Source organism: Mytilus californianus, unplaced genomic scaffold, assembly GCF_021869535.1.
Source record: "Mytilus californianus isolate M0D057914Y unplaced genomic scaffold, xbMytCali1.0.p SCAF_8, whole genome shotgun sequence".
NCBI classification, from domain to species: Eukaryota; Metazoa; Mollusca; class Bivalvia; order Mytilida; family Mytilidae; genus Mytilus; species Mytilus californianus.
In genome coordinates this window covers 25619356-25636897 of record NW_026262734.1, presented here as the reverse complement: position 1 = coordinate 25636897, position 17542 = coordinate 25619356, and the positions used below count along the sequence as shown (strand labels likewise).

Sequence of the window (17542 nt, the reverse complement as noted above, 5' to 3'; positions counted from 1 at the left end):
AACTTAAATTCGTTTACTAGTGATCTATAATTGTGTCGCAGTCTATTTTGATAAATGAGTTTTGCAGTGTGTAAACTTTAATTAATCATCAACTTGAAAGAAAATTGGTCATCAATACTTACCCTTCATTGCTAAACATGATCTTGTATAGCCGGCCACACGATATGGGTTTTTCTCATTTTTTAATAAAATTGAGAATGGAAATGTGGAATATTTCAAAGAGACAACACCCGACAAAAGAGTAAAAACTCGAACAGCCGAAGGCCGTACAGTTGTCTTTAATTGGTTACATCCACTTCAATTGTACTTTGGTAGATAGTTGTCTCATTGGCAATCTAACCACATCTCCTTGTTTTAAAAGGAGTTTTTTTGCCATTTGATAAGGGACTGTCCGTTTTTAATTTTCTTCAGAGTTCGGTATTTTTGTGATTTTACTTTTTTTTTTAAACAACAGGGATAATAACTTAAACCTTATAAAGGATAACAAAATCATAACAGACAATGACCGAAACTAAAACAAACATATTGCAATGATACATCTATCTCACAGGGGACTGCTTTTGTAGAATGTATTTATCACAGATGGGACTGATTTTTATCATGTATCATCATAGAATGTTGACAGTAATGTGCTTTCAAGAACTTATTTTGGTTTTCTGGTGGAGCAAGAGGTGACATCATTTGACGCAACTGGTTTGACCAAAAGATCAAAATAACATTTGGGTTTCTGAATTTGTGTAGCAGTGATTTTTGAAGGTTGTTTTATTGATGGATTATGTTTGATTTCTTTTACTTGGTTTTAACTGCTGTTCTGGTGTGTTGTAAAGATATTCTTATAATGTGTCAAAAGGCTCAACAACAGGATATAGTCTTCATTATTTGATGATAGGTAAAAGTTATAAAAAATCAATAGCTACTTCTTTACCACAACTTCGAGTATCACCTTATAACTAGACATATTCACAATTGCACATAATGTATATACGGAAACAACAGATGAAGTTGTGGCTGCATCTGAAATGATCCAAAAAAGTTGAATTATCTTGCAATATTAGTAAAAATCTTATGACATGTTAGACTGGATTGAAATAGATATCACAACATTTGTTATTTGGTTGTTGACTTACTACCGGAACTCTCATGGAAAGTGCTGTGTAAAACTAGGTTTAATTTTTGCCGTATCAAATTAGGATATTAAGTTTTGTGTTTAGCGAAATTATATCAGTATCGTACGTTTTGTTTTCTCTCTTTTACATGAATGAACATTAAGGGCATACGATACAGTTTTAATCCCATTATGACATTTTGATGACAATTTGCATATAGGTTATTTTTTACCTGATTAAATCAAATATGTAATAACAATATACCTTCATGTGCTACTTTTTGTGTAAAACGAGGAAGAAATTTCAGATATTTGCTCAAAATTCGGATTTGTGGACGTATATTTCCTTTCGACAGAAATACATAACTTTTTTGTTTTAAAAGATAAACAAAAGCTGTTTTTAGAGCTACTACCACACAATGTCTATATTCACCATATATTCCTCTAAACACACAGTTGTTTTAAATAATGTGAATTGTGTTGCAGTAGTTGAGGTAGTTGGCCTATATTGTTGTAGTTGTAGTTTTACTTGAAGTTTTGAAGGCATCAACTGAAAAGATAAAACCAATCTGCATATATATGATATTAGGTATGGATATTAGGACGCAATATTGCTCGTGGCTACATTGTACATCGATAATCTATGCTGCCCCGGCATGCAGCCTTTATCAATCACCAAATGAATTCCATAGAATATAATAGGAAATTTACAGTCAAAAATAAAAACACAAAAAATCACATTGTTTAAGGTTAACGAGGGACCAAAACAAAGTTATTTTTCAGGGATGGATTGAATGATACCTTACATGGAACATAATAGGAATTTAGATTGATTTCGTCTCTTATTATGCAATTTCAAATATATTGCTGGATTTGTTTAATCGGCAATATAATGATATACTTGTGGATAAAGATTTCAACAGATCGTCGGTATTCCAGTAGGTACTGATTGTGCATCGCTATTGGTCGACTTGTTTTGAACTCATATTAGATATGTAGCAGAATAACATATCAAGACATTGAGTTTTGGCTTGAATATTTTCCATCAAAGGTACCAAATAGGACAGAGAAGATGTTCATTATTGTAGGTAAACATTTAAGTCTTCAAACGATTTTTTAAATTTCAATGGCCACATTTACAGGAATGTATCGGGCAAACTAATGGCCCTTTACAATAATGTTAACTAGTTCAGCGAAAAAAAACACCAGACTAGTTCCCGAAATAAACAAGTTAAGCAAACTTTAAAAAAACACACAAGATTTACAAAGGCTAGAAGATCCTGACTTGGGACATGCGCAAACATAACGCATATATATATATATAAACGAAATAATGTATATGTATCACTTTTACATAAAAGTCAACGATCTTTCTAAACGAGCGCGCTAGATCATTATGAAAAACGATTCTGTTACAATAAATACATTGAATATATATCCTTAAAGTGTACAAACAGTAAATAATAGTACCAAATGAATATTTTGGATAATAGATACCATTCATCATTATGATGTTAAATGAAAATTATCAATCTATTCTGTTTTTACTAAAAACAATCTTGAACGTAATACAAATTCAAAATAGAAATAAGGAGATATGGTTTGATTCACAATTAGACAAATATCCACCAAAGTTCAGTTGAAGTGTATGTGAACAATTATAGGCAAGCGTACGATTTTCAACAATGAAAAAAAGCAAATACCGTATAGTCGGCTTTAAAAGGCCCTGACAACAAAATGATAAAACAAATCAGTTTAGAAAACTGTCAGGCTAAATTGAAAACAAAAAAAAATTACGAAAAACAATTATTATAGACATGAACCAACGGCTACAGGTGTCAGACTTGGAACAGACACATAGAGTGTGGCTAGGATAAAGATGCTCAAATTCACCCCCTCCCCTCACATGGGGCAATGGTGCAACAACACAACACAAGAACAAACTATGCAAAAAATAAACGAAAAAACAAATACATGAAATATGACACACAGCAAAACAAGAAAAATAACCACTCAATTCCCTGGGACGAGCACACATGGAACATGGCACACGTATAATAGTACACTACAACGTGTAAACAGCAGGATAATAACGGACACCTCGCATGAATTTACAACAGCACACAAGGACACCACAAACGAAATATTAACTGCGTGTAACATGAATACATCAGTGTCACAAAAAGGGAGTATTTTTTGTGACATTTATATTATCATAGGTAAATTTCTAAATAAAAATAGATTGGTTTGATATATAGACACGTACAAGAATATCAAATTGGGATTGAGTTTAAAAAGGTTTTATTGTATGTATTTTCTAACCATGACAGGAATATTTAAATGGAATCTTTTTCGTAGTTGTGCCATTATTTGTATTTTTATAACCAAGTCAGTTTATAACTAAATCAAAACTGTGTATAAACAAAACAAAAAATATAGTTGCTTTAAAATTAAAATCATAGAAATGAAATAGCTTATTTTATATCTTAACTTTTACTTACATATAGAAAATAAAAAAAATACCTATAATATTAGGCAAGATTATAAAAAAAAAAACAGTTAACACACATGCAAACAAAGAACACAAAACAAAAAAACATGTCTACGAACCATAAGTAAGTCGACTATACTGACAAATAAGACTTAAGTGAAAAGTACTGAAAATACAAAATTCAAACCACTCACGAAATAAACAGACAACAACTCTGCATAAAATGACCCACCAAATCCACACGTATAAGAAAGTAACAACAAAATGCCTCAAAATGGGATATGTACCGAACCACGTCGTCTCCTTTGTTGAACACAGGACATAAACAAATAACCAATCCGAATTACAAAATAAACATCAAAACTATATACAACGTACATGAATGTTGCATATATAAACAATCGAGACACGTCGTATAGCACTGCGAATTCACACATTTGGTAAAACAGACATATTTCAGGAAAAGGTCAAATTCGGTACTAAGCAGACCAGACGACGTATATGACAACCACAATCTAAGACGTGGTAAAAATGTTGTTAGTTAGTTTAGACACAGACACATCAAACAAACAAAGACACAAAGTATAGATCTGAGAGTAGTCGCAGTTATTGGCAGCTAGTTAAAAGTCTATAACAAGTAATTTATTAGTTTCATTTGGTTACTAGTAGGTTTAGTCATATGTCAGTAATTGTTTTCTGCAGAATTATTTTCCTGTATTTATGTGCATGGCCTAAATATTTCTAGATAAAAATGTCCCTATCTTTTTTAACCAGGAACATTCTTTGGCCGGAAAGAGATCTTTTACATCTAAAAAAAGGTAATTTTAATTGTTATGTTATTTTATTGTTTTAACAGTTGTACATTCTGTTATGGAAATACTGGGTTTTTTGTTTTTTTTTAATGATTACACAACACTTTCCTCGGATATTTGATATCACGGACTTTGATATATGTTTAACTACGAATTTTCATTTCCAACTTTTACTATTCAAATAATAATTGTCCAAATTATAATGAATTCTAATAAAGAAACTGACAACACAGATTTAATTATGAAATTTTATTCTACTATTTTTTTAATATTTTATATTTTCTAAGGTTAGTCGTTTTCATGCGAGTTTGATTCAAGTTTAAATATTTCCTAAATAAAGTGCCCGAAATAATTTCTAGCTGTGTATTTATTGTCATTTGAATATTTATAATGGGACTTACTTTTATAGTAAAACTCTAGTCATGAAATCAAAAATTCTTTTTGGTTTGATAAGCTTTTCAACGTTTGTTTTTTTATTTGTATTTTCAAATATTTCGTCCTCGAGAAGAACGTATAGAACTGAAAAGATATTGATTGTCGATATGCGCATCTGTTGCGCACTGTTTATTTAATTACCCAGGATACAAAGTCCAATAGACAAATGTTACTACTGATACGGAATTTACCGTACATTAATGTTATATTGGCATACTAAATTGTTTCATATTTGACCTTTTGGTGCATTATACTGACTACCCGATTTGGTTTTGTTCAATATTGAAGGTCGTAGGGTGACCTATATTAATAACATTTTGTGTTATTTGCTGTCTAGGGGAGGGTTTTCTCATTGGTAATCATACCACTTCTTCCTATCTTTATATGAGGACAATAGCAAGTTTTGTGTCCCTTTCTTATTATCCGACGCGAAGCAGAGTGAACAAGTTGGTGTCTCGACTTACAATTAATTTGCTTTTTTTAATATAGCCATTAAATAAGTGTTTGAATATACAGAAAGAACGGGAAATTGATTACTTCTAGTGAACTTTTCTTGCAACTAGTAAACTGTAATTAGTCTTTGTATAGGAAAATGTTCATGTAAATTGCTCAAACTCGGTAGATGGTTGTTGAAACTAAAAACAGGTTAATAATCTATTTCAAACATTTTCGCGAAAAGATAAAATTTATTCGTCTATTGTTTATAAAGAAACTATATACTTAGAAATAATAATCATCTAACTTAATACATACAAGTTGAGAATTTCGTTGTAACATGTTTACATTGCAAAATTCCAGTCGAAATTATTACACAGGGATTGTGCTTGATTTTCATATGATGAAGACATAATCTTTCAATCAGTTTAAATGATGTCTGGGGCTGGCATGTCAGTAATTGCTAGTAGTCCTTTGTTCATTTATGTTTCATTGTCATTTTGCTTAGTTTCTTTTGTTACCTATTCTGACATCGGACTTGGACTTCTTTTAAACTATGTTTTACTGTGCGTATAGCTGTGTGTTTCTTTATTCTACATTGGCTAGAGCTATAGGGGAAGGGTTGAGATCTCACAATACCCCGCCGCATTTTTGCGCCTGTCCCAAGTCAGGAGCCTCTGGCCTTTTTTAGTCTTGTATGTTTTTTTAATTTTAGTTCATTTATTAGTTTTGGAGTTTAGTATGACGTCCATTTTCACTGAACTAGTACACATTTTTATGTAGGGGCAAGCTGAGGCCCTACTCCGGGTGCGAGATTTTCTCGTTGCGCTGAAGACCTATTAGTTGCCTTCGGCTATTATCTGCTCTTTGGTCAGGTTGTTGTCTCTTTGACACATTCCCCATTTCCATTCTCAATTTTAATTGAAACCAAATGTTCTCTAAACAAACCAATTGTTCGGAGAACAACTGATGGTCTTCCCACATTACATTCCTTAATAACTGATAAGAAGCTAACTGCGACTTACTCAAAGTTACAGTTGGCGTCCAACCACAGGTTTCGTCATAATGATTAAAAAAATATATGCTTTCTTTATACTATTTGTCTGAAATAATTGAGATTATTTGATACTTCCGGTTAAGAAAATGTCACTTCTGGTCTCGTATTATAAATCAATTCACACCGATTACAAAAATATGTGGTTTCCATGTACTTTCCCTTGGAATAAGAAATACAGATTGCAACTTCCTTTGTAAAAAAGTCACTTCCAATACCATCAGATAATTATGACCACGTCAATGATAATTTATGTCAACACCGAAGTGCCGACTACTGGGCTGGTGATTCCCTTGGTGAGATAAACTCCATCAGCAGTGGCATCAACCTAGGTCTTGTAAATAAACTCATAGATACCAGGATCGAAATTGTGTATGCTAGACACGTGGTTCGTCTTAAAAAAAGACCCATCAGTGACCATGATGACGCTTGAATTAAAATGTTTTCAAAAGTCCAAACAAACTACGACGTTGAAGAGCATCGAGAACCAAAAATTCCAAATCGTTTTGTCAATACAGCTGAGAAAATCCATCATTGGGGTAAAAATCCTTATTATTTCGAAAGTTTTGTGAACAGTTAATTTAAAATTCGTGCAATTGAAAAATATCAATTTAAAAAAAAACACACTATAGAAAAAAGTAAAACAACAAAAATATCGGACTCACAGGAAAATTCAAAACGGAAATTCCTTATTAAATAGGCAAAATCAAAAACTCAAACAAATCATACGAATGGCAACCAACTGTCATATTTCCGACCTGGTACATGCATTAATCCACCATTTTCTACAAAAGAAAATGCCTGTACAAAGTCAGGAATATGACAGTTGTCATCCTTTAGTTTGATGTGTTTGAGCTTTTGATTTTGTCATTTGATTAGGGACTTTCCGTTCGGAGTCGGTATTTTTGTGATTTTACTTTTTGATATCAACTCGAGTTACTTGATTTAAATACAATAATAAACGAGTATCGTCGAATTTATTAATACTACTTAGATTAAAGAAAGAAAGTTTAAATCAATCGATATCTAATTCTAAAGATCTAGAGTTGTTAACCTATTTCTCTGATGATCAACACTGTCATTGTGTTAAATCAAAAATTCCGCGAATCGTTGGTCTGGTCTTTTACATATACCTGTATGACGTTAAATGTCCTGTTTCGGAGTCAAACTTTAACATCAGACATTTTAAAAATGTTCGTTTTAGAATTTAATAAAATCTGACAATAAGAAGAATTGCAGGTGAAAAGTGTTTTGTATATTATTGACGAAATCGCATATTTCCGTTACCATGGACGAAAAGTGCATCTTTTTAACCTTTAAAAGTCGTCAATGATCTTAACGAATAGCCAATGGAAATGCCATAAATTCATCTCATAATGCTGGATAGGCCAATCAAATTAATGTAGTTCTCGTATCACTATTTCGTATCAAACTCCGTGGAGTGCTACGAGAAATATCTCTGCATGCAAGAAATATAAACAGGACACAACCATAACAGAAAATATATTTTGATCTTAATGTTCACCAAATATAAAATATCGGGAAACAGATTGTTTTGATTCTTGTAAACCTTTCATTATAATAACGGTATTTTATTGAACAATTATTCAAATCAATACTTATTTGTAAGGTAAACAGTGAACAACTCAAGTGACACTTATTATCAATCGTTTAGAGAATTAACATTTCTAAAACGCATAATGGTCAGTCAAAACAAAAAAGTGTTTCCTGGTAGTGCTCATATAAGTATAAATGTAAACTTGTGAGTCTTTCGATTTTTGAAGAATTTCATTAAATATATGTGTGACATTATTGTAATATTTGTTTTGTTTTGTGATTAGTCTAATGTTAACGTGTGTCATATATGCATATTTTTCATGGGAATTTGCTATTAACACGCCTTCTTTTTGTGTGTTCTATATACAGTGCAATGTGGTGAAAACATGTTTCATCATACATGTATATTTCATGATAACAAGGTCTAAACATTTTCTTTTTGTTTAAAGATTCATCAGAATGATATTGATTAAGTATCAATCAGATTTTAAACTTGATAACACACGTATGATAATATGAAAATTTTTAAACATAAGAACAACACAATTATGAATCAAATCGATGATTAAAACAGACAATCGGCTGTAAAAAAAAGGAACACGTAGATGTCCTTTCCAAAACAGATCAGAGTTTCAGAATGCTGATCAACATTAAAAAACTCTAGTTCATGATCATTCATGCTACATAGGAAAGGAAATAGGGATTATATTTGAAACCAAAAAGGGAATAAATAGCCTCCGTTTAAATTCCCTCCTGTGAGATTCACTAATTTCAATTCAAAGGAAGGAACCAATGTTATGCGAGTGTATCTTCATTGTTGGACCGAGCTATAGTATTAACTGAATTTGTAAAGTAATGTATTATAACCAGTTTGCATGATACGGGTTATGTTCTTTTCATATATTTTATGATGGTATGAGACTTAACTCCTAACGGGAGGGATTGTGCTTGCTTTTCATTTGATGAAGACATAATCTTTAATCAGTTTAATTTTGATCTGGAGCTGGCATGTTAGTAACTGCTAGTAGTCCTTTGTTAATTTATGTATCATTGCATTTTGCTTAGTTTGTTTTGTTACCTATTCTGTCATCGGACTTCGTTTGAACTGAGTTTTACTGTGCGTGTTGTCTGTGTTTGTTGATCCTACATGGGATAGAGCTATAGGGGAGGGTTGAGATCTCACAAAAAATGGTTAACAATTTTACGCCTGTCCCAAGTCAGGAGCCTCTGGCATTTGCTAGTCTTGTATGTTATTTTTTCTTTTAGTTCATTTCTATTTTTTGGAGTTTGGTGTGACGTCCGTTTTCACTGAACTAGTACACATTTTATATAGGAGTCAGATGAAGCCCTGCTCCGGGTGCGGGTTTTATCGTTGTGTTGAATACCAATTGGTAGCCTTTTTGCTGTTTGTTGTCCTTCGGTCGGGTTGATGTCTCATTGACACATTTCCCATTTCCATTCTCAATTTTAATTTTACAAATAAATCTCGTTTCCCTCATGTACTTCCCTAAAAATGTCTTGGAATAAAAAAAAATCAAAAAAAAGAAACAAACACACATAATTTTCCCTCGACTACATACTTTGCAGTGATGCATTGCAGTCAAACTGTTTAAACGTCTATGTGATTAAAATCGTGAATTGTTTCACGTTAAGAATGATCTTTCATATTATTCCTGATTGTGACATTTTGCCGGAGTGAATGTTCGTATGTTATGTAATGTATGCATAGCAGAAGACGCTTACCATGTCGACACATTCGGTCTCGCTTTAAGAATTTTTGCGCAATTACCTTAGTTTTTGGGTTTTTTTTTCCTGTTTTGTTTGAAAATTGGTGCTGTATATAAACTCATCATAGATACCAGGATTGCAATTCTATATTGGCGCGAGACGCGCGTTTTGTCTACAAAAGACTCATTAGTGACGCTCAAATAAAAAAATGTTAAAGACCAAATAAAGTACGAAGTTGAAGAGCATTGAGGACCAAAAATTCATAAAAGTTTTGCCCAATACAGCTTAGGTAATCTATTCCTGAGGTAGAAAAGCCTTAGTATTTCAAAATTTCAAAGTTTTCAAAACGATTAATTTATAATTATTATTAATCAAATATAATTCATGTCAACACAGAAGTGCTGACTACTGGGCTGTAGGATTCTATACAAGATGTTAAAATAATTGTTCTAGACATTACATTTAAAGATTATCGAACGTCTCTTGTCTCAATAAATGATCTCATTTTGAAATCTTCAACCATAGTAACAGTGCAGGACTTTGATAAAAACAACTCCAATTATTAAACCATAAGGTAAGGGTCAGTGAAACCGGTATATATATTGAGAGCTTTACATACTGATACTCAAATATGTACATGCTATTAACCAGGGCTTAAACAAAGTACTGCGGGTTACATTTTTTTATTTCCAATGACAAAGTTTAATTAATTAGTATCCTTACATTGGTTTATTTTTTAAACAAATTATGTCGGTCACTGTATACTTACTTTGTTTTCGGGGCAAAATGTCTCTCGAACCTTCCGTTTTCCTTGTGAGACCAACATAAAATTAATTCATTTTGTGTATTACTTTATTAGTAGAACGTTACAGTGTTAAACCATTTATATCTTCATTTGTTTCAAAACACATTCAACAATTTCTAGGGCAGCCTGTGACCAAATAGGGATTGTACCAGAGTTGAAAGCATTATTTGCAATATAGATATCGTCGTATTTTGACGGTTGTACAATCTGTTTTTCTACTTCATTCCAAATATAACCAGGTTTCCAAAAATTCCAATCTCCTCCCCATGGATAATTCTTCCAGAATACAATTATACCATCAATAGGGTATGGGATATGCTTAAGTGGTATCTGATATATTTCCGATAGATATTTGTGCGCAAAGCAAATTGTTTCATTTCCTGGTTTAAAAGTATAATCATTTTCACCAGCATTCCTATTGTCCCGTCTTGCCAACTCGAGCCATACATCTACATCTTCATCAAGGTACATAGCATTTAAAACAGATTTGTGTGTGTATTTAGATGTACCAAAATCATAAGTATGTCTGAGAGGTGTATCTGATGCAATATAGTTAGTATGTAAGTCTTTACGTCTCCACCATGGATAATCATACACTAGGAATAGCTTACTCTTGTTAATATCTTCTGTAGCATCCGTTAGTAACTTCCGTATATGTGGTCGATAAAGAACATTCCAGTCCAATTGTTTCAGACCAAGTCTGTTAATTCCCAGGATAACCTTTTTAGCACAGTGTCTAATTAAAGTCTTGTCCTGAAAAGAGTCGCAAATAGGAATTGAACGATTTTTTAGACAAATGCATGAAATGATTGATTTATTATTGAATTTATACTAAGCGCAGAATTAAAACAATGTTCAACAGTAGAAAGTGGTAAATTTTCGTTCTCTTCCAACTTCAATGTTAAATCCAAACTTTAAATCAGACTTAAATGTCTGTGTGGTTTCTTCCATTCAATCTTCCTTAAATATGACAAAATGGACGCAACTATAAAAGTCAATCCCCAAATTGTCAATAATATAGTGATAGAACAATATATATGTAGAGACAAAAGATAAATAACACACCCACATTTTTTTCTTTGGAGGCACACTAATGTAACATTTCTAATGTGCAAGCAGTTGATTATGAGTCCAATAAGGAACAAAGATACATAACAAAAATACCGAACTCCAAGGAAATTCAAAACGGCAATTCCTTTATCAAATGACAAAATCTAAAGCTCAAACAAACCAAACGAATGGGAAACAACTGACATAATCATCACTTAGTACAGGCATTTCCTTATGTATAAAATATGGGTTTGAAACTGGTTTTATATCTTGTTAAACCTCTCAGATGTATGACAGTCGAATAGGAATACCAACTGTCTGTTAAATCTATGTCCGTTTAAGGTGGCTAGGGCGTCTTTTAAAATTAAAATCGATAGAGTTCTTTAATAGTTTGTCAAAATGAAGTTTTTATCATGCTTTTTTCAAAAATATAATAAAAAGTATGGGTCACCGGACTTTTTTTCACGCTACAGGTTGTGCAAAATTTTCAGATTTTGTATAGATTATGCATGGAAAATCTAAATTTTGTTGATAAAAAGAAAACTACACCATAGAATTTTAAGATAAAATGTAAGAAGATAGCTCTAATAACATGCTTTCATATAAGAAAAAAGAAAAAATTGGGTAATCGGATTTGTTTTCTTGCTACATATTAAAATAGGTAAATTCACAACACTTTCTTTTATAAAATTACTTTATCAGAGTTATCTGCCCTGCTTTCTGAGTTAACTCCCCTCATTTGGCAAAGTTGAAAAAAAAATGAATCAAACAAAAATATTGTGTTTTGTAGAAAATACAGCCGTAAATATGATAAAACATGTAATTTTCTATATTAACATTAAAAGTCTTACAAAGAAATTACATACTACTCTTAAAATTTGCACATTTCATGAAAGATCTAGACCAATTGTTATCTGCTACTTCAAAATCCAAGATGGAGGAATACACCCGAGCCACCTTAACGTCATAAATAGGTTTATTTACTCGTTATCTTTTAAATATTCCTATGTCCGACTTCTCAAATATGAGTTGTTTTAAGAAGGAAATGATATCATTATTTGATAACTCTTGATAACCCTGAATGGGAGAAAATTTAAACACCAAGTATTGATGTGTATAAAGTTAAGAATTAGTTGTCATCATACAATGTTGTAAAAATTCAGCAAAAGAAAAAACACAACTCAGAAAATGCAAACTATAGTATTTATCAGCTGTGGGAATGATCAGGTAATAATAGTAAATCCATACCTTTCTAATATTTGTCTGTCCATTAATGGTGTCTGTACCTTGGAAGAAGAGGTCATACTTTCCATCAAATCGCTTTTTTATAGCTATCAAATTTTTATTGAGATGAAGGGAATGTCTGCAATAAATATATTTTTTTCTAAAGTTTTTTGAGAGAAAAAAATAATGTCGATGTTAACACATTATAGAGGGTGATGCGTCCTCAATTATCTTAAATCAGGTGAAATAATTAACGTCTAGAAATCACACATATATAAAATTGATTAAATTGAAAATTTAATGTCGATTCTAATGCAAGCGGCATCTGTTTCGATAAATCTTCTTTGATACACTGAAGACAAAAAGTGAAGAAGTAAAGCCTTGAAATTCCAATAGTTCTAAACAGAACACATTTTATTCATCTCCCTTAAACTTTGGAAAAACATAATTCTGGAAATCTCTTTTGTACAATAACACAATTCATCAGACTAGTACTCATAATAAAAGATACATCTATAAATAATATTGAATAGACAAACTTAATCGTTGTTACATGACCAAACAAAACGTACAATGTTTTGTAATTGTTTACATCAAACTTTTGTCTCTGGTGGATAGTTGTCTCATTGACAACAATATCACATCTTTTTACTGATGTATACTTAATATATGAACAGAATAATTTTTGTATTTTCTTAATGTTTAAAATCAGAAGTTAAAGTTTCAATTCGTAATAGGATAGCTTATATCTTTGATGAGTTTGTGTCATATACAAATACAGATACAAAAAAAAATAGAAAAGCAATTTAAAAAACTAAATATATATACTTTTTACTAGCTTGAAGAAACATATCGACGAGTCTTTCTGGTAGTTTATTCATTCCTCCAGTAATAGTATTGACGATGGGATTTGTCGGAGGAGATGTCGGTAGAGCTACAGTTGCACTTGTGTCTGAGCCTTGCATCGAGTTAAATCCATTAAGGTCATTTAAATAGTTATAAACTTCCTGGCCACCATATTTCAGGTAAAATGCTTTGACACTGCAAAAAAAAACGTATTTCAAGATTTGACGACTTATAGTTACGTGCTTTATTATATTATACTATTTAGACTTACATTACGTGTGTTGTTGAAGTGTGTGATACAGATATGCATATGTGTATATGAATTGAACATTGAAAGTGGGTGTCGGTTTTCCTTCCGCTGTTATCAGTCTTCCTTATTTTATCGTACACCTCTCTGGTTTCTTTTATATTGTTTGTTTTGAAATCTAATTTAACTTGTTTATTTATCATCCCTTGACTAGGGAAAATAACAGGTTGAAACTGTGCATTGGACTAGATAATCCCTGCAGACCGTGGGTTAACTTTCATTGTTTTCATGTTGTTTTTTTTTTTATATGTCGTTTCTATTTATAAATGTAAAACTCGCTGATGTTTCCCTTCGATTTGCTTTTTGTTCAAAGCTTTATTTAGACAAAAGAAAAAGAGAGAAAAAGTAGGATTATTTGAGGGACAGATATACTGATAGAAACACTTTTTAGCTGAACTTTGCATTATCAAATACTGTTTGAAACTTGATGTTAACCTCAATATAGATCTTTAGTAAATAATTTAACTCCATTACGAAATGACTTGTGTTGTAAGCAATCGTCATAAAATGCCTACCTTTGATCATTGAGATAGACACCATCCACAGTTTTAACATTGAACTTTTGGCTGGCAGGGTCATTAAAGTACTGCATGTTTGTATACTTGTTAAACAGTTCTCTAGAATAAATTACAATTAATAACATTAATGAGACAAATTTTACCGCACCAGTTGCGCATCTCGATAATTGAAGTCTCTTCGGTGATGATCGAAGCCGAACTTATTTAGAAATCAAACCTTAATACAAACCTTAAAGAGATGTTAACACGAAAAAGGAAAAAAAGAATAGCAAGGCTAAAAACCAATACAAACTTTTGACTAAGGGAGGTAAATTCCTTGATTGAAAATTATTCTAAAATTCATATTTGCATTCCATAGTACTGGCCACTGTGCTGTGATCGGAAACTTGCTAGTATTACCCTAGTGTTACAAAATTCCGTTTATGGTACCAAAATGACCGCTCAGAATTAGTATTGCAACTATCGGCGATTCTTCAATTATGATCGAGCCAAGCTGGTCCGTGCAACACTTAATAATTTAGAATGTAAAACTTTTTTTTTTATCAAAGATTTAAAATATCTCTTTCAAATTTTAGAAATTTTGAATATTTCGCCCAAGAAACAAATAATCAAAATATTAATAACACAGAAAACGGGCGAAAATAGAACATCTGTAAAATTACCAGTAAAAACGGAATGGAACGAAACAAACCGAAACGAAACGAAGTGAACCTTTTTTTAATATATCATAAAAAAGAGGCTATATAGGGATACGATTTGGAATTTTTTTCTTTAAATCTCAAAAATGATTTTGTCAGTTTTTATGGACCTCCTCTTTTGATTTGCCTTCCAGCTCGGTATACTTATTCACTCTAATGTTTTGAATCGTTATTTCTAATAAAACGCTTTTCATTTCCCGCAAGTTTGTCTTTTAATTCAATCTTTCGATCATATATTAAACTGTACCTTTTTAGCTGATCTGGGGGTTTTAATTGAGATGGACTTAAGCCGTACGGTGTTTTAGGTCCTCCTACTTCTTCAAAACGTAAATGATTTCCTCTAAGGTACAGCAACGTATTTGGAGACTTCGCCAGGCCGCCTAATTCAAATATTTCTGGTTTTAAGCCAACGTCACAAATAGTTTTGTTGAGCAGTGTGTGGACTGAAATATAAGTATATTAGAATGTGCAGTTTATTCAGATCTGTTGACTAAACTATGTGGTTTGATAATAGCGACTTAAAAACACGAAAGAATCATAATGCATGATATGATATAAGTTCTAGGCGCACATATGGTTTATGTTCGAATGGCCCTCATGAGGTATCATAAGACTGACATTTAGCGATGTTCTACGCAGAACAGTAAAAATAGTATTAAGTTAATGTTTGCCCTTAGTTTTAGTGAAATGATTAGAAACGAGACATCAAAACAAAGATAAAGGAAAAGGAATATTGAAAATAATCATAAATACAAAACAAACCCCAAATAAAAACATTTATTTTTTTGCATGGTTAAATGTTATGGTTCAGATAGCTGGGATATTTTGCATTAGTCAAACACGTAATAACGGAAATATTAAAATATATTTCGTCATTTTAAAATTTTTAAGTCTGAAAATCGTTCTAGAAAACTAAGAACTAAATGCGAGAACTTAATTCAGTGACATTCAGCTACCGGCTTTTCATCTGACAATATTTGAGTTGAAGAAATTACAAAAGTATCTATGAAAACATATATGTTTACCTTCTGGGTAAAATCGCATTGCACCGAGTTCCACGTTTATATCAGGAGCTGATGGGAAATGATAGGTATTTAATCGTCCACCAATTCTGTTAGAGTACTCATAGATAGTTATTCTTTGGTTGGTATGCCGCAGTCTCCATGCAGCATACGATCCTGCTATACCACCTCCAACAATAGCTACATCGTCACAATTTTCATCTGAATTGCATTGAACGGCAAATAATTAGTGACAAAATTATCATTCTTAATTTACAATGATATATTTTGCTTATTTTAGCCATACGATGTACTTGCTTATACATTACAACTCTCTTTGATGCCGTGTGTCGACTAGCTATAGGTTTCCAACACTTAACACTTTGGGAAAAGGAAAGTATCTAACAAAGAGTAAATTCAGTGAAGTAAGTCAAATTAGATTCATAATTAACAGTTACGAGAAATGTAAAGACAAAAGAGACCTATTTTAGAGATAAATGCACTGGTCTTCCTGATGACTTAACAAAATTTAATCACGTCGGGAATAGGACAGTTTTTTTTTTCCATTTGTTTGATGTGTTTGAGCTTTTGATGAATGTCCAAAGCCAAATATTTGAATGCTAAGGATGTTTAAGATCAGAAAGATTTAACGAGCTTTATGACCAAAAGGACCTAAACAAAATAGCTAAATCCATCTTAGATCATTTTTAAATTTTATGGGTAAATAAATCTTTATGATAAAAAAAAACTAAAGAGACTTTAAAAGAATAGCCAAATCCATCAAAGGTCAAAGTTCCCTGAGTGACCTAAAACCTTAGATACTTTTTATTTTTATAATTTATAAACGGAGAATGTAAGAATGGTATATATAAATAATTGCATTAACCGAAATACTGACTACTTAGTTGACAATTCCAACCTACAGCAATATTACCAAAACATAGTAAATAAAAAAAAAACTCTTCATAAGTTTCGTGCTTCCGTAGCAGTTTTGTAGGATTACCTTCTAACCGAAATATTTGAATGCCATGGAAGTATACATTTTATTCAGTTATTTCCATGATACTGTAACTTCAGAAAGTATTGTGTGCATTTATCATGGCGATTAAAAAAAGCAAAAATGCAAGATTAATTACTGCCAAATCAGGAAATCTACATACATTTATATCTTTTGATTATCGTGCGAAACTCACTCAGTCGCATTTTTCGCATTAATAAAAACCTTGCAATGATTTTTAATATACAGTTTTTATATCATGATACCAAGATTGATTTCATCATTATTGCATCATAACCTTAACGGTACAATTTGACTTCACCAGTTACGCATTTCGACAATAAATGTCTCTCCAGTGATCAGTGCTCGAGGCCAAATAACTGTGAAAAGAAGTCTTCGTTCTCCAAAGTTCCTTAAATTGTCGAAATGTGTTTTCTGATTCACTATTTAAATGAATTGCCTTTCATTGAAAAATATGT

At 31.8% G+C, this 17542-nt stretch overlaps 1 protein-coding gene across 1 annotated transcript; it reads right to left on the bottom strand.

The window, feature by feature from the left end:
- Positions 1 to 1608: 1608 nt before the first annotated feature.
- LOC127711963 (aplysianin-A-like) lies at positions 1609 to 17269 on the bottom strand. The gene is made up of 5 exons (XM_052218118.1): positions 17260 to 17269; positions 16091 to 16288; positions 15313 to 15508; positions 13532 to 13737; positions 1609 to 1655 (listed from the first exon to the last, which is right to left on the bottom strand). The coding sequence occupies exons 1-5, from the start codon at positions 17267 to 17269 to the stop codon at positions 1609 to 1611; spliced, it is 657 nt and encodes a 218-aa protein (XP_052074078.1).
- Positions 17270 to 17542: the final 273 nt, after the last annotated feature.

What these genes read in the sequence shown, in the direction of transcription:
- LOC127711963 (XM_052218118.1), bottom strand. An exon ending in AATGCGATTTTACCCAGAAG is followed by an intron (nt 15,509 to 16,090) that starts GTAAACATATAT and finishes CTTATATTTCAG; the next exon opens with TCCACACACTGCTCAACAAA. An exon ending in CCCCCAGATCAGCTAAAAAG is followed by an intron (nt 13,738 to 15,312) that starts GTACAGTTTAAT and finishes TTTTTTTTGCAG; the next exon opens with TGTCAAAGCATTTTACCTGA.